Source organism: Pongo abelii, chromosome 18 (assembly GCF_028885655.2).
Source record: "Pongo abelii isolate AG06213 chromosome 18, NHGRI_mPonAbe1-v2.0_pri, whole genome shotgun sequence".
NCBI lineage: Eukaryota > Metazoa > Chordata > Mammalia > Primates > Hominidae > Pongo > Pongo abelii.
In genome coordinates, this window is record NC_072003.2 from 88,155,036 (window position 1) to 88,172,655 (window position 17,620).

At 61.1% G+C, this 17,620-nt stretch overlaps 2 protein-coding genes across 10 annotated transcripts in view; one reads left to right on the plus strand and one right to left on the minus strand.

Moving 5' to 3' along the window:
* The first annotated feature begins 10 nt into the window (after positions 1 to 10).
* On the plus strand, positions 11 to 8,631 carry CTU2 (cytosolic thiouridylase subunit 2). 5 transcript variants are annotated; one of them, XM_054534286.2, is made up of 16 exons: positions 16 to 153; positions 691 to 765; positions 3,533 to 3,611; positions 3,818 to 3,877; positions 4,046 to 4,112; positions 5,107 to 5,167; positions 5,817 to 5,926; positions 6,165 to 6,448; positions 6,601 to 6,736; positions 6,938 to 7,069; positions 7,429 to 7,520; positions 7,634 to 7,737; positions 7,838 to 7,988; positions 8,109 to 8,175; positions 8,297 to 8,355; positions 8,431 to 8,631. In XM_054534286.2, exons 2-16 carry the CDS (start codon positions 753 to 755, stop codon positions 8,498 to 8,500), a joined length of 1,485 nt encoding a protein of 494 aa, XP_054390261.1. In that variant the 5' UTR covers positions 16 to 153; positions 691 to 752; the 3' UTR covers positions 8,501 to 8,631. The 5 variants fall into 5 exon arrangements, with proteins under 5 accessions (XP_024089743.2, XP_054390261.1, XP_054390260.1 ...); XM_024233975.3 differs by lacking the exon at positions 4,046 to 4,112 and having other exon boundaries at positions 11 to 153; XM_054534285.2 differs by lacking the exon at positions 4,046 to 4,112 and having other exon boundaries at positions 17 to 153; positions 8,447 to 8,631.
* Positions 8,592 to 17,620, minus strand: part of PIEZO1 (piezo type mechanosensitive ion channel component 1 (Er blood group)) — a 69,129-nt gene continuing 60,100 nt past the window's right edge. For all 5 annotated transcript variants that reach the window (XM_024233971.3, XM_024233972.3, XM_024233970.3 and 2 more), the window contains 21 exons: positions 17,136 to 17,236; positions 16,491 to 16,593; positions 16,360 to 16,416; positions 16,101 to 16,273; positions 15,847 to 15,953; positions 15,482 to 15,661; positions 15,072 to 15,330; positions 14,802 to 14,990; positions 14,430 to 14,694; positions 13,883 to 14,015; positions 13,652 to 13,799; positions 13,335 to 13,549; positions 13,066 to 13,224; positions 12,838 to 12,985; positions 10,266 to 10,454; positions 10,049 to 10,141; positions 9,804 to 9,976; positions 9,606 to 9,728; positions 9,443 to 9,522; positions 9,178 to 9,364; positions 8,592 to 9,099 (listed from right to left, as the gene is read on the minus strand). In XM_024233971.3, coding sequence (XP_024089739.2) covers positions 8,850 to 9,099; positions 9,178 to 9,364; positions 9,443 to 9,522; positions 9,606 to 9,728; positions 9,804 to 9,976; positions 10,049 to 10,141; positions 10,266 to 10,454; positions 12,838 to 12,985; positions 13,066 to 13,224; positions 13,335 to 13,549; positions 13,652 to 13,799; positions 13,883 to 14,015; positions 14,430 to 14,694; positions 14,802 to 14,990; positions 15,072 to 15,330; positions 15,482 to 15,661; positions 15,847 to 15,953; positions 16,101 to 16,273; positions 16,360 to 16,416; positions 16,491 to 16,593; positions 17,136 to 17,236 — 3,332 coding nt within the window. In that variant the 3' untranslated portion in view covers positions 8,592 to 8,849. The remainder of the gene's footprint in view (positions 9,100 to 9,177; positions 9,365 to 9,442; positions 9,523 to 9,605; positions 9,729 to 9,803; positions 9,977 to 10,048; positions 10,142 to 10,265; positions 10,455 to 12,837; positions 12,986 to 13,065; positions 13,225 to 13,334; positions 13,550 to 13,651; positions 13,800 to 13,882; positions 14,016 to 14,429; positions 14,695 to 14,801; positions 14,991 to 15,071; positions 15,331 to 15,481; positions 15,662 to 15,846; positions 15,954 to 16,100; positions 16,274 to 16,359; positions 16,417 to 16,490; positions 16,594 to 17,135; positions 17,237 to 17,620) is intronic.

Genomic DNA, 17,620 nt, shown 5'->3' on the forward strand with positions numbered 1-17,620 from the left:
CGGCCGTCACGGCGTCACTCCGACGTCATCAGGGCGCGCCCTCGCGCTGTCGCCACCACAGTCTGCGACGGGACCCGGCGTGCCCATGTGTCAGGTGGGCGAGGACTACGGGGAGCCGGCGCCTGGGGAGCCGCCCCCGGTGCCGCGGCCCAGGTAAGAGCTGGCGGCCGGACCCGCCAAGCCGCCCCTCGCCTTCCCGCCGCACTCCTGCCCCGAAGGGCCCCGGCCGGGCTTGCTCCGGGACTTCCCGCGTAGAGACCGGGACCTCGCTGCCTAGCACTCGGGGAATGCCTGTCAAGCGGTGACGAGCACCTAGAAGGGGGCTTACTCCACTGGCTCGCACCTCTCATCCTAGCAGCCCCTGGGGACGGCTCTGCCGCTGACGGTGCTGTCCTTATTCGGAGAGAACTGGTTCCGTGAAGCTGTCTCTTCCCCCCGTGTCAGCCTTGGGAGACTGAAAAGCTGCCTTTATGTGCCCCCTGAGCCGGCTTTTACAGGCTAAACATGCCCCCAGAGCCTTTGTTTTTCTTGAAGTTTGGACAAAACACAAGCCTGGGTTTTTGTGTGTACCGAGGTGCCTTCCTCTGACCCAACTCAGGGTGAGAAACAGGAGCTGTCTCCCCAAAGCCTACTAGGGGTGGGGAAGATGTGATCTGTGTTTCTCTCTTCTCCCCACTCCCATCTCCAAAGCCGTGAGCAGAAGTGTGTGAAGTGCAAGGAAGCCCAGCCCGTTGTGGTGATACGAGCCGGAGATGCCTTCTGCAGGTGAGGCCTGGAGGTGGCTGAGACCCTGGCAAACATGGCCTCGCTGAGCAGACAGGATAGCCCCAACTTGTGATGCTTTATTAATTTTTTTAAAAAACATGTACTTACTTTATTCCTGCTTCTGATGTGGCCCCTGGTGCCCCTGGTGTTGAAGTGGAGGTGAAAGCATTGGTTTCCTGCTTGGGAAACAGTTTCCCATGAGCTAGCCACAGATCCACTGATGAGGTTTCTGATGGAGCTTATGGGGACAGTTGGAAGTGGGGCTGTGGTGTCTAGATTGGGATAAGGTGTAGGAGGACCGAGTGTTTGGGGGCAGCTGGAATACATCTAGGGGCGGATCAGAGCATCTTGGGAACTTGGCAGATGGTCTGGGTGAAAGTTTTTAATCTCATGTGAGATGCTTGTTTCATCTGTGGCGGGATAGAGGCTTGGAAGACCTCCAGCTTTCCCCCAGGCGCTTGTCATGTCTTTCTTGGCTTGTAGCCATTGTATTCCGTTGTTTCCACTAGACTCATAGCTCCCTGAAGGGAGGACCAGGTCTCTCTCCTTTCAGCCCTCTTAATTCCCAGTGGTGGTGTGTGGTTTTTTTTTTGTTGTTGTTTGTTTTTTTGAGATGGAGTCTTGCTCTGTCGCCCAGGCTGGAGTGCAACAGCTGGAGTGCGTGATCCCAGCTCACCGCAACCTCCACCTCCTGGGTTCAAGTGATTCTCCTGCCTCAGCCTCCTGAGTAGCTGGGATTACAGGTGCCTGCCACCATGCCCGGCTAATTGTTTTTGTATTTTTAGTAGAGACAGGGTTTCACCATGTTGGCCAGGCTGGTTTCGAACTCCTGACCTCAAGTGATCCACCTGCCTCGGCCTCCCAAAGTGCTGGGATTACAGGCATGAGCCACCACACCTGGCCAAGGTAGGTACTTCTTTAACCACCCAGGAGCATCTGAAATAGCCAAGCACACCAGGCTGCCGGCAGAATTCACTGAGGAGAGGCTGCTGTGGCTGTATGCGAGGCCCCTGTGGCCAGAAGGGCTCCTGCTGAGGCCAGAGCTTTTGCTCTGCTGTGCTTGCTGGTCCCAAGGAACAGTGGGGAGCCGGCTCTCCAGGGGAAGGCCTTAGGAGTCTACGTCGAGCTGGGCTCCCCAGGGATCACTCAGATCAGCACGTGGGAGAAACCTTGGCCTTCCCTGACCCACAGGGGACAGCGTGGTTTCAGGAGCCCAGACGCAGCATGTCCATGTGGACCCACCACGCTTGAATCCCAGCTGGTGGTGTAGGGCGCACAGGCTCTCCTGGTCCACAGTGCGGAGGTAAAGCCCAGCACCCGTGTCTCCTTGTGTGAGACTCCCCACACTCAAAGCTCGTTCCTGGGGGTCACTTCCCATGTCCCAGCCTTGACACTTGCCACTTACCTGCAGTCCCTCGCCTGGCATCTTGCTGTTAAACACAGACTTGTTTTACTGTCTGTAAAGGAACCACAGGGGGGTCATTTCGGCCTCTTGTACATAGTATCCATTCAACGTAGGGAGGGACTGCTGTGCACATCAAGTGTGTCTGACAGGAAGGAAGAGACTTGGAGCCCCGGGTGCAGGGTGACTCTTGCAGTGGCAGTGTCCGCTCTGTACCGGGTGCTGCTCTTCACCCTGCCTGCCAGGATTGCAGGAGAGCTTTAAAATGCAGACTCCTAGGCCTCACCCCTAGACAATTGGACTTAATTGGTTTGTGCGATTCTAACATAGAGCCAGCCAGGGCCAAGAGCCTCTGACCCAGTGAGCCAGAGTCAGATGGCTGGAAAGTTTATTAGGAACAAAGATTACAGTGGGGCACAGTGGCTCACACCTGCAGTCTCAGCACTCGGGGAGGCCCAGGCAGGAGGATCACTTCAGGCCAGGAGTTTGAGACCAGTCTGGGCAACATAGCGAGACCTTGTCTCTACAAAAAATACAACAATTAGCCAGGCATGGTGGCATGTACCTGTGACCTGTAGTCCTATCTACCTGGGTAGCCGAGGCAGAAGGATCACATGAATCCAGGAGTTTGAGGCTGCAGTGAGCTATAACTGCGCCACTGCACTCCAGCCTGGGTGACAGATCGAGACCCTGTCTCTTAAAAATGCAGTTCCCAGGCCTGGAAGTTCTGATTCTGTGGGGTTAGGGGAGGAGACCAGGCCACTCTGTGAGTGAGCCTCTTAGCCATTCCTGGCCCAGTTGAGCCCAGCACACTAAAGATGCCAGCTCTGGGGTGCCAGGATACTGAGCCCTCACTGTGGCCCACCCCATTTCCGCACTTCACCCCAAAGAGGTGGTGTCTCTACATGGTGGGTCCTCACTGTGGCCCGCTCCATTTCCGCATTTCACCTCTAAGAGGTGGTGTCTCTATGTGGTGGGTCTTTTTTTTATGGGGTCTGGGTTGGCTTTGCCCTGTACATGCCTAAGTCTGTCCACTTCACCAGCTGGGCCCTTCTGAGCGCCTGTGGTGAAGGGATGCCTGGGCTCTGGCCCCTTATTTGTTGGATGCAGCCTCCATGGCTGTGCAGTTCGTACCTGGTGGGGTTGTGGGAGGGACCAGTGAGCCTCATGTTCACCCTGAGGAAGCCACCGCCAGAGGGGCCCCCAACCCCGCCCCTTTCACCAGTCTCTGGGCAGAGCCTGGATGTGAAGATGCTGCTTTTAAAGATGGAAATTGGTAAAGGACGTCATCACCTGGCAGCGCCTCAGGACGCTGCCCACCGTGCGGGTAGCAAGCGGCTCCCTCATCTCAGGTCTGTGTTGCAGGGACTGTTTCAAGGCCTTCTACGTCCACAAGTTCAGAGCCATGCTGGGGAAGAACCGGCTCATCTTTCCAGGAGAGAAGGTAGCGTCTGGGTCCTGAGGGTCTAACTGAGCAGCCTGGCCCCTTGAGGTCCCCGCTTGTCCCTCCCACAGGCAGCCTGGCCTGCTGCAGCCTGCCAGCTCCTCCCTGGCCTTTGAGGGCAGACTCGATGTCCTGGATGTCCACGAGGTGGGGTGTCTGCCCGTGTTGGAGGTGCAGTGCCCTGAGTGATGTTTTTTCTCCCCCAGGTGCTCTTGGCGTGGTCTGGGGGGCCTTCGTCCAGCTCCATGGTCTGGCAGGTTCTTGAGGTGCGTGTTCACCACCCCCTGGACCTGGGCTGCTGGGCTGAGCTTCGGGCTGAGCTTCGGGCTGGGGGCCTCCCTTCTCAGCCTGCTGAGGGGCTCTTGGTTGGGGCTAGAGAGCAGTCTACCCCGCGGCCTGGACACCTGGAGAGTTCTCAGATGTGTTTACAACAGGTGCACCAATCAGAAGCTGAGTCCACAGTGCGTGTGTGCAGCCCACTCTCAGATGTGTTTACAGCAGGTGCACAAATCAGAAGCTGGGTCCAGAGTGTGTGTGTGCGGCCTACTTGACTTCTGTCCATTTGCTCAACCTGCATAGAAACACAGTCAGTGGAAAGCTGCATCTTGGCTCAGCCGTGTGTGACCCGAGGGAAGATTGGGAAAGGGGAGGGGGTTTGCCAGGAGAAGCAAAGGGAGCAGCGTTTGAGGTGGAGGAGACGGCACGCGCAGGGAGGTGGAGGCAGGCTCAGGCTGCACACAGGGCTCGGCTGGGGGTGGTGGGGCTGTGCCCGTGGTGTGTCAAGGGCCAGCTCAGGAAGTCTGAGGCAGGTCGGGCTTCTCAGGAGGGCACAGGAGCGGGATGTGCTTGGTTTCTCCGCACTCCCAGTGAGAGGTGCGCACCGGAGGAGGCTGTTTCTGTAGGGTGGGTGGTTGAGAGGAGAGGGGTCGGCTCTGCCGGGTTGAGGGGTGGGGTGTTGGTCTCAGGATGGGCACACTGCATGGCACTGCTGAAATTAGTTTTCTGTTTTCTGAGGTCCCCTGAACCTGCCAGGAGGGTGTTGTGAGGGAACTGGCCCAGCCCTCTGTGTAACACTGGTGCTGCACTTCCTGTGCCCAGCGGCGCCCCAGCCTCTCGCAGGCTGTTGGTTTCTGCTTGTGAGAGCAAGTGCTCCCTTAGTGGTCAGAAGCGTGTGGGATGGTGGCACAGTGGCCCCGTAATCCCAGCCCCCTCTCCTGGGGCGTTGTTGGGACATCAGGACCAGCTGGTGAGGGACATGTTTTACCAGGGTGATGAAGACCCCCAGGCTACCCTTTAAAATGAGTCGGGCGTGCGGCCTCGCCTACTGGGCCTGCCTGGCCGGAGTCTGAATGGCTTTGTCCAATAAACGCAATGGCAGGGGAAGGCCACTTCACCTTCCAAGACGGTGTTAAATCCAGATGAAGAATATTCTGAGCTGGAAAAGTGTCCTGTGGCTTATGGCTGGGGGCTGAGTCCCTGCTGCTTCTCCCTCTAGGGCCTGAGCCAAGATTCTGCCAAAAGACTGCGCTTTGTGGCAGGGGTCATCTTTGTTGACGGTATGTGGGGCCATTGCTCCTCCTAATCCCTGGCCGCTTGGGGTAAGCCCTGCAGATCCTCCCTCTGGTGTGGACCCTCCCTCTGGCGTGGACCCTCCCTCTGGTGTGGGCCCTCCCTCTGGTGTAGACCCTCCCTCTGGTGTGGGCCCTCCCTCTGGTGCGGGTCCTCCCTCTGGTAGGATATGTTGAGTTGCTGGTGCTGCCCCTGCACTGAGGCCCTGGTGGGGACATCTCCCTGAAGGAGGCAGCAGATGTGTCCATCGTTAGGTGGCATCAGTGTTTCTGGAGTCTAAGAACATCCTTAGAAAGTCGGGGGTGGGAGCAGGAGTGGCAGCTGCCCAGCCCCCATCATGGGGTCTGGGGACAAAGAAGGGCGAGTTAAGTGCTGATGGTGAGGGGGGCCCAGGGGCCGACTCCCTGACCCTTGCTCCTGCAGAACGAACTCCTGGGGTGTTCACTGTAGCGCTGAGGTCAGCCACAAGGGAGAAACTCCTGCCCAAAGGAAAATGGCTGACACCCCACAGCTCCGCCAGGAAGCACCACCCTGCAGAGCGAGGCCTCGAAGGGTTTCCCCAGGTGGAGGTGGCCCTGCACCCTGCCCTGCCTGGCTCCTCTCTGAGCCCTGACTCTTTCTGCCTGGGTTTTTCAGAGGGAGCAGCCTGTGGCCAGAGCCTAGAGGAGAGATCAAAGACCCTGGCCGAAGTGAAGCCCATTCTGCAAGCAACTGGGTTCCCATGGCACGTGGTGGCCTTGGAGGAGGTAGGAGGGCTGTCCCTGGAAAGGGGTCCCGGAGGTGACCTCTGGGGGGCACCTGCCCATGTCCCAGCCTCACTGGCCTCTCCCTCGTCCCAGAAGGTGGGGCTGTCGGTGGGGGGTGGGAGGCACCTGCTCGTGTCCCAGCCTCACTGCCGTCTCCCCCATCCTGGAAGGTGGGGCTGTCTGTGTGGGGCACCTGCGTGTGTCCCCGGCCTCACTGGCCTCTCCCTCATCTCGGAAGGTGTTCAGCCTGCCACCGTCGGTGCTTTGGTGCTCTGCCCAGGAGCCGGTGGGATCCGAGAGGGCCTACAAGGCGGCCGTGGACAGCTTCCTCCAGCAGCAGCATGTGCTGGGGGCCAGGGGTGGTCCTGGCCCGACTCAAGGGGAGGAACAGCCACCCCAGCCCCCACTGGACCCCCGGAGCCTGGCAAGACTGCCTGCCGCTGCCCAGACTGAGGCTCTTTCCCAACTGTTCTGCTCAGTGAGGACACTGACGGCCAAGGAGGAGCTTCTGCAGACCCTGCGGTGAGGCCCTGAGAACCCCCCTTCCCCGGGCCCTGACCCCCCTCAGACCCCTGAGAGCCCCCCTTCCCTGGGCCCTGACCCCCCAGACACCTGAGAGCCCCCCTTCCCCGGGTCCTGCACCCCCCAGGCCCCTGAGATGCTCTGTGCTTTAGGACCCACCTGATCCTGCACATGGCCCGAGCCCACGGCTACTCCAAGGTCATGACTGGGGACAGCTGCACACGCTTGGCCATCAAGCTCATGACCAACCTGGCGCTGGGTCGAGGGGCCTTCCTGGCCTGGGATACGGTAGGCAGGGGCCTGGGTGTTCAGGAGGCCCATCCCTACCTTCACCCCTTCGGCCACCTTCACTGGAGAGGAGCCTCTCGCGTAGCAGTCCTGCGGCCTCTCGGATGGTGGTGGGGTCTGTGACCTCCCCTACCTGGCAGGGGAGGAGGGGCGAGCACATTCGGGCCTTGACCTGGACCACACAGCCCCTGCCTCCCCCAGGGCTTCTCGGATGAGCGGCACGGGGATGTGGTGGTGGTGCGGCCCATGCGAGACCACACCCTGAAGGAGGTCGCTTTCTACAATCGCCTGTTCTCCGTTCCTTCTGTCTTCACACCAGCCGTCGACACCAAGGTGGGCTGTGTGGGCTGAGCAGCCTCTCTCACCATCGACACCAGGGTGGGCCATGTGGGCTGGGCAGCCTCTCACAGGCTCAGGTCACCAGCACACCTTCAGGGACTCCTGCTGTGGCCCCCAGCAGTGCTGCATCCTCTGAGCCCACCCTGTGCCCTGAGGGCGTGGGGGTGACAGGAGGACCCCACAGTGGGTGCACCGCTGAAGCCGGTTCTCTGGCTGCCTTGAGCAGTCGCAGCAAAGCCAGACCCATGTGGTCCAGCAGTGTGGAACCCACGGCACCTGCCCTGGGGACTCTCTGCCCCAGCCTGGGGCTGGCCTCTGGGCTTTCCTGTAGCCCCCAATCTGATTGTCCCTAGGCCCCTGAAAAGGCCAGCATCCACCGGCTGATGGAGGCCTTCATCCTCAGGCTGCAGATCCAGTTCCCCTCCACTGTCAGCACTGTGTACAGGTGTGTGCGCGGGTATGTGCGGGTCCTGAGCTCACCACTCGTGCTCAGGCCAGGGCTTAGGGTGGAGCCGCAGCCCGTGTGATTCACCTGCTCCTCCCACAACCCGGCCACAGGACAAGTGAGAAGCTGGTGAAGGCCCCCCGGGATGGCCCTGCTGCCGGCGACTCCAGCCCCCGCTGCCTCCTCTGCATGTGTGCCCTGGACATCGACGCCGCTGGTCTGTGTTTCATGCTTTTGGGGTGATGGGGGGAGGGAGCCAGGGAGTGGGCGTGGGGGCTCAGCAGCCCCAGGCTCCCTCAGTTCCTCTCTGCTTGCAGACAGTGCCACGGCTTTTGGGGCTCAGACCTCTTCACGTCTCTCCCAGATGCAGTCGCCCATCCCCCTGACTGAGACCCGGACACCCCCGGGGCCCTGCTGTTCTCCAGGGGTGGGCCGGGCCCAGGGCTGTGGCCAGGGGGCCTGCAGGAGGTGAGTCCCTGTCCCTGCCACCCATGGCCAGCTGCATGGGGGAAGGGGGACCTGTCCTTACCCCACACTGCACGGCACCGAGGTGCCAAGGTGGGCACACAGCCAGCTCTGCTCCCGCAGGGAGGACCCCCAAGCCTGCATTGAGGAGCAGCTGTGCTACAGCTGCCGTGTGAACATGAAGGACTTGGTGAGTACGTGCCCACCTGTCCCGGGCCGGCTTGGGGACACGGGAAGGCTGTCCCCCTCGTGGGTGGCTTGAGGGGGTGCTGGCGGGTTTCGTGGCCCCTCGACACTGGCCTCTGTTGCAGCCCTCACTGGACCCCCTGCCACCGTACATCCTGGCCGAGGCCCAGCTCCGCACACAGAGGTACCGGGGCCCACACTGCTGTGGCGCGTGGGGCAGGGGCCTCGGGGCTGGTGCCCACTGCAGCTTTCTCTCTAGGGCCTGGGTCTTGCAGGAGATCCGGGACTGTCTGATTGAGGACAGTGACAACGAGGTGGGCCAGAGCTGAGCGTGAGGACGTGCTTGCCAAGACAGCAGGCGGTGGCCACCTGGTCTACCACACTGGAGCCGGAAGGCAAGGATGGGGGACTGGCCTCTGATTGTCCATTTGTATAAATAAAACATTTTTAATTAAAAAAACTCTACAGTACGCGTGGGGGACGGCAGCGCCACGCAGGCTGTGGGGACGCAGTGTCCTTCTCTGACAGCAGCATCAGGGCTCAGGCAGGCCGGGAGGATGCATCACAGCTGGCGGCCTTGGACGGGGCAGCGGCTCCCCCGGCCTGAGGAGTACCGCCCCTTGTGGCCACGCTGCCCAGCAGGCCGGCTCCTTCCCTCTCGGGCGCCAGCAGCAGCTCCTACTCCTTCTCACGAGTCCACTTGATCATGGTCTCCGGGGAGCGGTAGAGGAAGATGAGCTTGGCGTACAACTCCTCCTCCAGCTCCAGCTCCCGAGTCTCCCGCACCAGGAAGATGTCCTGGCAGAGCTTGAGGATGCGGTCCACGCACGGCAGCTCCTCGAACATAATGGAGTGCGAGATCTCGCTGAAGAATCCGCGCACGAACTTGCCGATGACCAGCACGATGGACACGTACAGCCCCATGATGCTGCGGGGGAAGCTGGTGAGTCCTGGGGCCGCCCAGAGCCCCCCAAGCCGCGGGGTGCCCCCCCAGCCACTCACTCACCCGTAGCCAGCCAGGAAGCCGAGGCTCGGTGGGCTGACCTTGTCGCTGAAAATGACCATGGGCAGCAGGTTGCAGTCGGTCCGGCACTCCTGCAGCTCGATGACCCACCATTCGAGGAAGCCGGTGGCCCCCGCACCCTGCTCCCTCCGCAGCTGGATACGCACGCCGAGGTAGTCGGCCTCCTCATCTGGGGCAGAGCGAAAAGACGGTTGGGGCCGCAGGTCACCCCTCTCTAGCCTCCCCCAACCCCCACACCCACACTCACTGGGCTGCAGCTGCTTCACAGGGTTGGCTTCGGGCCCGTTGGGGGCACGGATGTACTTGGGGAAGAGATTGGGGATGACCCTGCAGGGAGGTGCTGGAAGGTCAGGCCTGGCCCAGCCAACCTGGCGCAGCCCTCCTGCCCACCGCCCGGGCCCTTCACTCACACAGACTGGTCCGAGGTGCCCTCGAGCAGGCTGGCCAGCTGCCGCCGTGCAGTGCTATTGGGGGCCAGGGCCAGCATGTGCTTCTCGTTGGCATACTCCACGGTGCCTCCCTTGGCCAGGTCCCTGTGGGTGGGAACACAGCGTCACCCACTGTGGTGGGTTCACCCACCCAGGCACTGCCCCAAGTCCAGGACGCACCTCTGGAAGTTCCAGGTGAAGCGCAGGGTGATGTCGGCCGTGCCGTTGTAGAGTTCCCGCTTCATCTGGGCACGGCTTGGTGGGCTAATGCGCCACAGCGCCCCGGAGCTGCCCTCTATCTGTGCCGTGACGATGTCCTCAGGGCTGTACTGGCTGATGAACTGCATGGCCAGCTGGGTACAAATGACACCCTCAGTGACTGCAGCCACCTCCCCCCCAGCTGTCCCAGGGCGGAGGCCACTTACCGGCTGGGGGTCAAACTGCCGGGACAGCGCCTCATAGGCCTGGGCCGTGAAGGGGGTGATGGACGGCTGCTGGGCGCTCATGGTGAACAGCGGCTGGGGCAGGTACAGAGACACAGGGCCACGAAGATGAACGTGGAGGAGCAGCTGGGGGTGGCGCGCTGCCTTGGCCAGAACCCCCAGGGGATGGGAATGGACAGGCGGACCCACACATGCTCACCTCATAGCCACCGAGCTTGAGGGTGACAGTGACATCGATGGGCTGGTTGACAACCCCGACCACGGAGCGCACCAGCGACATGAAGAGCAGCGGGAACCAGATGATGGCGATGAGGAAGAGGATGATGAGGCCACCCATGCCGTACTTGACGATCTTCTTCTTCTTCTGCCCTTTGGGCTGCGGGTATTTCTGGAGGGGAACGACACAGATCATATGCTCAGCTCTGCCCTTCCTGCGGGTCACACGACCGCATTCTCCAGCTCACCCAGCAGCCTACAAAAGCCCCAGCCTGACTTCGGCATGGCACAGCGGTACTAATGGTGAGCAGATGCAGGCCAGTGGAGTAGAACTAAGAGTCTAGTTGGAACCCTCGTGTTCAGGGGCCATTGATCTTAGACAAGGGAGCCGTGACCGTTCAGTGGGAACGGACAACCTTTTCAACACGGTGCAGGCGCCACCCCAGGCAGGAGAATGAAATGCAACTCCTGCCTCATACCGTGTGCCAAAATTTACCTCAAAGTGGATCAAAGAGCTAAACTTCAGAGCTAAAACTATAGAACTTTTAGAAGAAAACGTGCAAATCTTCATGAACCTGGATTTGGCAAAGGAAAACAAAGTAAACCAGATATTACCAAGATAAATACTCTGTGCTTCCAAAGACACCAAGAAAATTTAAGAGACTGTCCATAGAATTGGAGAAATTTTCTGCAAATTGTACTGATAAAGTTCTAGCAACCAGAGAATACAGAGAATTCTTCCAACTCAGTCATTTCTAGCCAATGTATCTGCAGAAAAACAGAAAAAACTCTAATAAAAAACAACCCAACTGCTGGGCACGGCGGCTCACGCCTGTCATCCCAGCACTTTGAGGTCAGGAATTTGAGACCAACCTGGCCAAAAATACAAAAACTAGCCAGGCCTGGTGGTGCGCACCTGTAGTCACAGCTACTCGGGAGGCTGAGGTGGGAGAATCGCTTGAACCTGGGAGGCGGAGGCTGCAGTGAGCCAAGATCATGCCACTGCACTTCAGCCTGAGCGACAGAGCGAGATCCTATCTCAAAAGCCCAACTAAAATACGGAGAAAGGATTTGAATAGACATTTCCCCAGAGAAGATACACAAATGGCCAAGCACATGAAAAGACGCTTAATGTTGGTCAACAGGGAACTGAGAAAAGCCCACAGCAAGCCACCCGTTCAGCAGGAATGTCCAGAACAAAAAAGACATAGTAACAGGTTGTCGAGGATGTGGAGAAACTGGAACCTCATGTTGCTGGTGGGAACCTAAGATGGTGGAGCCGCTGTGGAAAACCAGCAGCTCCTCACGATGGAAACCACCACCAGCACTTCCAGCCCTGGTGTGCAGCCACAGAACCTGGGGCACGGGCACACACACGTGTACACTGGCGTGCCTGGCAGCATCACGGGCAACAGCCCATCAGTCAGCCCATCAACAGATGAGCATGTTGTGGTCCATCCATGCCACAGAATATCATTTGCCCATAAACAGGAAGGCCGTACTGCCACATGGGTGGACCTGAGAGACACCATGCTGAGTGAGGAAAGCCGGTTACAAAAGGACAAATGCTGTCTGAGCCTGTTTTCATGAAATATCCACTGTAGGCAAATCCCATAGAACCAGGACCTAGACAAGGGGTTACTAGGGGCCAGGGGAGGGGGAAACAGAGTGACAGCCAATGGGCACTGGGTTTCTTCTTTTTACTTTTTTAGAGACAGGGTCTCACTGTGTTGCCCAAGCTGGAGTGCAGTGGTGTGATCAGGCTTAATGCAGTCCTGACCTCCTGGCCTGAAGCCATCCTCCCACCTCAGCCTCCAGAGTAGCTGGGAGCACAAGTGTGCACCATCACACCCAGCTAACGTTTATTTTTTTGTAGAGAGAGTCTCACTATGTTGCCCAGGCTGGTCTTAAACTCCTGGCCTCAACTGATCCTCCTCCTTTGGCCTCCCAAAGTGCTGGGACCATAGGCATGAGCTGCCATTGCCAGCTAATTTTTTAATTTTTACATTTGCTGAGGCAGGGTCTCACTGTGTTGCCCAGGCAGATCTTGAACTCCTGGCCTTGAGCAGTACCTCCCTCCTCGATCTCTTAAAGTGCTGGGATGACAGGTGTGAGCCGCTATGCCCGGCCCAGGGTTTCTTTTTGAAGTGGTGAAAAGGCAGATGCTCAACTGTGAATCTACTAAAAACCCCTGAATTGTACTTTTGAAATGGGTGAGTGGTCTGATGCATGAATTCTCTCTGAAGAAAGCCATTCAACAAGAACGCAGGAAACAGTGTCTGTCTGGTCCTCCCTGCACCAGGCCCTGCTCTGCTGCCCGCCTGCCTGGAACAAGACCAACTCCACTGCCCACTTCTGCCCCCGGCACTCACTCGCAGCTGCCAAGATCACTGGCCTCATGATCAGCTAGTGGGTGGGCTCGCCTCATGTCCCCATGGGCTCCGAGCCCTGGGAGGGCCTCCAGCACCACGGGTTCTCGTGGCAGCAGTGCCTCTGTCTTAGGGAGAGGGCACATCCCTGGCCCTTGTCCAGGCCCCCGCCCTGGGCCCAGTCACCTTCTCTGTCTCTCGGCTGCATTTGATGATGAAGATGTTGGCATAGATGTCCTCCACGCACATCCAGCTGGACAGGGACAGCGTGGTGTCCGTCCACACCCAGTCCATCACTGCCCGCAGCTCCACCAGGAACGGCACCAGCCGGAACCTGCCCACAGCCAGGGTTCCCGTCAGGTGGGCTCCCTCCTGCCCAGGCCGTGACCCCCACCCCGGCGGACCTGCACTCACCCCTGGAAGAGGAAGAGGTTGAGGTGATTGTACTTCTTGGTGAGGAAGTTGCCGAGGATGCGGGTGGGGTAGCCGCAGCGGATCTGGTAGGCGGACAGGGCGAAGTAGATGCATTTCACGAAGTACCACAGCTGGGCCACCGCATTCTGGCTGAACATCCTGGGGTGGGATGGCCAGGTCAAGGACCCCATCAGAAACAGAGCCCCGCAGGGCCCCCAGCCCGCACTGCCCCGCCCCTGGAGACCGAGCGCCCCCACGTGTGGGCCCACCTCTCAGTAACGGCGGGCAGGATGAAGAACATCCATAGGTGGATGGCCAGCACCAGCACCACCTGGAAGGCCAGCTTGCCCAACACGGTCTTGCGCAGGTAGAGGGCGCGGTCCACCACCATGGTGCTGAACTGGATCAGCAGCATGACCAGGAAGGCCTCGGGTACCTGGTCGTCTGATAGGGAGGACGTGATGTCCGTGGCCGCCGAGTGCTTCTGTGGCCAGGAGAGCACAGGTCAGGGGGAGCCAGGCCCACGGGATGTGGGTGGCTGCTGAGCTCTGCGTACACTGGTGGGGGGGTCCCGGGCCTGGCTTACCCCAAAGGCCCAGAAGCCAAAAATGATGATGATGAAGTCGACAACATCAGCCAGGAACATGAGGGCATAGACGTCGGTGGCTGCGCGGTACTTGGTGTGCAGGATGTCGTGGAAGAAGTGCCGTAGCGGCCGGTATGTGCCCTGGGCCCTGCGGAAGGGGATGCTCAGCCTGGTGCCAGTACCTGCCTCCCCACCCCCACTCCCCAGCTGCCCCCGGCCGCCATCACTCACAGGGACAGGCAGAAGCCCTGCAGCCGCCGCCCGGCCGCCCTTACTCTTCCTCCAGAGCGGCTTGGCCTCTTCTCTCTCCCCGTGGGGGCCTCTTTCTCTTCCTCCCCCTCTTCTTCCTCCCTGTCCTCAGCTTCTGTAGGGAAAAGCTGACTTCTGCCCGGGCCCCCTGGGGACTGGGCCTGGCTCATGGCTCCTGACCACCCTAAGAGGCTGGCATTCTCCGTGGTTGACACACAAGCGGATGGAGCACAGGAAGCTCCTGGTGTCACTGGCAAGGAGACAGCTGGGGCTGTGTCCTGTCTGGGGCAACTGTGAGGGGCCAGCCCAGGCCAACAGTCGCCCTACAAGTGGGGGGCATCCCTGGGGGCAGCAGCCAGGGACGGCTCTGCAGGTAGAGCCGGGAGCTGTGGCTCAGAAGTGGCGCCTTCCTGGGATCCAGGTGGGCCTCGCACTGGGCTTGGCCGTCTCATCTGAGAAAGACCCTCCCTGCAGTAGCCCCACTCAGAGAACTGGGTAGGCAGGAGGTTGTGGGGCAGGGCGCTTATACCGATGGCTGCCGGTCCTTTCCGTGCTGGGCCCTCCTTCTTCCTTCTTCTAAAACGTAGACTGATGCGCCTCGTGTCACGGGGCCTGAGCTCCACCTGGGGTTCTGGGGTCCCGTCCGTAGGTCCGACCCTCGCTTTCACCTGAACGTGGTCCTTGGTGGTGACCCCAGGCACCCCTGGCCCCTCCTCGGCTCCCTGCTCCTCCTCGCCGCTCTTGTCATGCTCCTTGGATGGTGAGTCCTCCTCGTGGTCCCAGAGGCCATAGCACTGGGGGGTGGGAGAGTGTGGTGAGGGGGCCTTGCCTCCCCGGTGGAGAGCACAGGTGCCCAGAGGGCCCACCCAGCCCCGCACTGCCAGCCAGGGCTCACACTCACCAGCAGCTGGGAGCGGTGGAAGAAGAGGGCCATGAGCTGCACCAGGTCGTACTTGATGTAGCCGTCAGTCTTCTCCAGGCCCAGGATGCGGGGCGGGAAGTAGGGCTTGTTCTCGTAGCGCCGCAGCACCACGTGGCTGTTCCAGGGGAAGAACCCAAACTGGAACAGGTACTTGACGACCACTGTAACCTGTGGGGGAGGGGGCTCAGCACGCGGGGAGGGTCACGGTGTGGCAGGCCGGGCGCCCCCTCCCCCGCGTCCTCGGCCCACCTCGGTGAAGACGATGGCCGTCATCCAGAAGCGCTTGCTGGGCCTCGGGATGGACAGCATGGCCCACAGGAAGACAAGCACGGGCAGCACCAGCGAGCCGGCGGAGGCCGTGACCACGTGGTTGAGGATGATGATGAAGTAGCAGAGCAGCTCCGAGTGGGCGGCCACGCACTGGTACACGGCCCGCAGCAGCTGCAGCGCCCGGCCCTGCCCCTCCGCAAACAGCTCTGCCTCCTCTAGCTCTGGGATGTGCAGGCGCCTGCAGGGAGACCCGCGAGTTTGGGGAAGCCTGGGAATGCCCGAAGGCGCAACGGCCCGATGTGCTGCCGGTCACAGACAGGCTCCTGCCCCTGTTCGGCTGCTCCCCGAGGGCCACGGTGAGGCTGGTGTTGTGCGCGTCCCGCCCCCACCTGTCCAGGAGCAGCTCGCTGGCCGTCCGCATCCGTCCCTGGTACAGAGAGGCGCCAGCCTCGCGCTCCCCGGGGTCGGTGACCGCCTCCTCACTGCCACTGCGCGTGTGGTAGCCGGTGCTCAGGGGGCTGCCCGTGTCGTCTGTCATGCCGCTGAGCGGCTCCTCCGCGCCCAGCCCACTGGGGAGGGAAGCCGAGTCACAGAGAATCCTGCTCTATGGCCTGACCCCAGGCTGCAGGGAGGGGCAGGGTGGAAAGTGCCCACGGTCCTTTGGTGGACAAGGGAATGGCGAGGGTCGGGGATGGCTGGGCGTTGCCCACCCTCCAGGGGCAGCAGCTGGGGCTCGGGTCACCCCAGCACCTACCTGGACACGGTGCTTGGGGCATTGGGGGCCTCGGTGGGGCCTGGCAGTGTGGCCTCGGCCTGGCTTGTGTACAGCTGATCCAACACGCCCCGGTGCACTTCACCGCCCTGCAGGGCACATGAAGGGGCTCAGGGCTGTGTCCAGCTCTTGTCCCCACACGGGGTTTCGTGCAGTGGGCGCGGGACCAGGCTGTGAAGCAGGCAGGGGCGTGGTCAGGCAGAGCAGGGACGAGCATGGTGCACGGGCAGGCTCACCTGCAGGAGCTCCTGTGTGAGGAAGTAGCGCTCTGCCCGCAGCACGTCGCTCATGGTGCTATGGTGCCGGGTGAACTCCTGCAGCCAGCGTGTCAGCCCGTCCACTAGCGCCTGCCCCAGCATCCACAGGAACTGCGCCGTGCTCAGCACCCTCTGCACCATGTGGCTCCGGCCTGTGGGAGGGCGGGAGGGGACCCTGGAGGGGCAGCCTGTGAGGCCAAGAGAGACCTCCCACTCCCCAGCCCCGGGGCCCACGTACCTGCCGCTGCCTCCTCGGAGCCCTCTGCCGGTTCCACCTCCTGGCTGGGGCCACCTCCTGGGCACAGGATGCTGGTCAGTAACTGGCAGTCCCGCGGCTTCCCCTCAGAGTCCCCACGCCCCCCAGCTCACCTGTGGGTAGCTGTCCTGCCTGCTCCTGCCTTGCCTGCTCCTGTTCCTGCTGCCGCCGCCTCAGCACCGTCTGAGCGTTGGTCACCCATGCCTGGTACGCCAGCTGTGGGCCAGCCCCTGGGTTAGGACCCGGCCTCCCGAGCCATCAGACCCAGGCGGGAAGCTGGGGTTGGGCAAGCCGGGTGCCAGATCCAGATCCCTGCTCTGTGTCTCCCAGGGACCTCCGTGTCCCTGAGCCCCTCCCGGATGGGGACCCTGAGGGGCTGTGGGGGAAGACCCCCACCCGTGCAGCCCACCCAACTCCTGGTCTAACACCGAGAGCCAGGGGCCCAAAGACGGACCCAGGATAGCCAGGCGGACAGCACAAAGGTATTGGGCCTGTCTCACAGGTCAGGCCACAGGCAGCCACCAGAACTTGGGTGGTCAGAGCCAAGACTGTGGGGCAGCAGGCTACACGTGACCCATGGCCCTGTAGCCTGGTTTCCCATGGGACTTGGGAGGCCTGGATGGGGCTGGGTGGGCTAACTGGAGGTGGAGGAGCTGGGCTCCCAGGCCCTGGGGGCATCTGGCACCCCCTATGCTGCCCTGGTCCAGGACCACAAGCTCTGTGGTTGGAGTGGGGCCGACGGGGCTCTCCCACCTCACCTGGAAGGCACTCTGTGCCGACGGCCTAGGGTCTTCAGGGGCAGCCTCCTCCTCTTCCTCGCTGTCGGACTCAAACAGGAAGTAGTCCCCGGAGTGGATGACTGTGGGCAGGCAGCGCTGAGAGCCAGCCTTCCATGCAGGGAGACTCCCAGCCAGACCCCCTCCGCCTGCATGGGCCAAGGCCCGAGAGCCACCCTTCCCCTGCGGTGCAGGCACAGGACACAGGCCAGCGCGGTGGGACAAGACAGAGGCGGGCAGGGCAGCTGAGGAGCAGAGCCAGTGCGGGCTGGGGTGCGGAGTGGGCCGACTGCAGAGGACCGAGGAAAACCCAGGAGGCTGTGTGAGAGTTAGAAAAACAGAACAGGCCGGGCGCGGTGGCTGACGCCTGTAATCCCAGCACTGTGGGAGGCTGAGGCGGGTGGATCACCTGAAGTCAGAGGTTCGAGACCAGCCTGGCCAACATGGTGAAACCCCATCTCTACTAA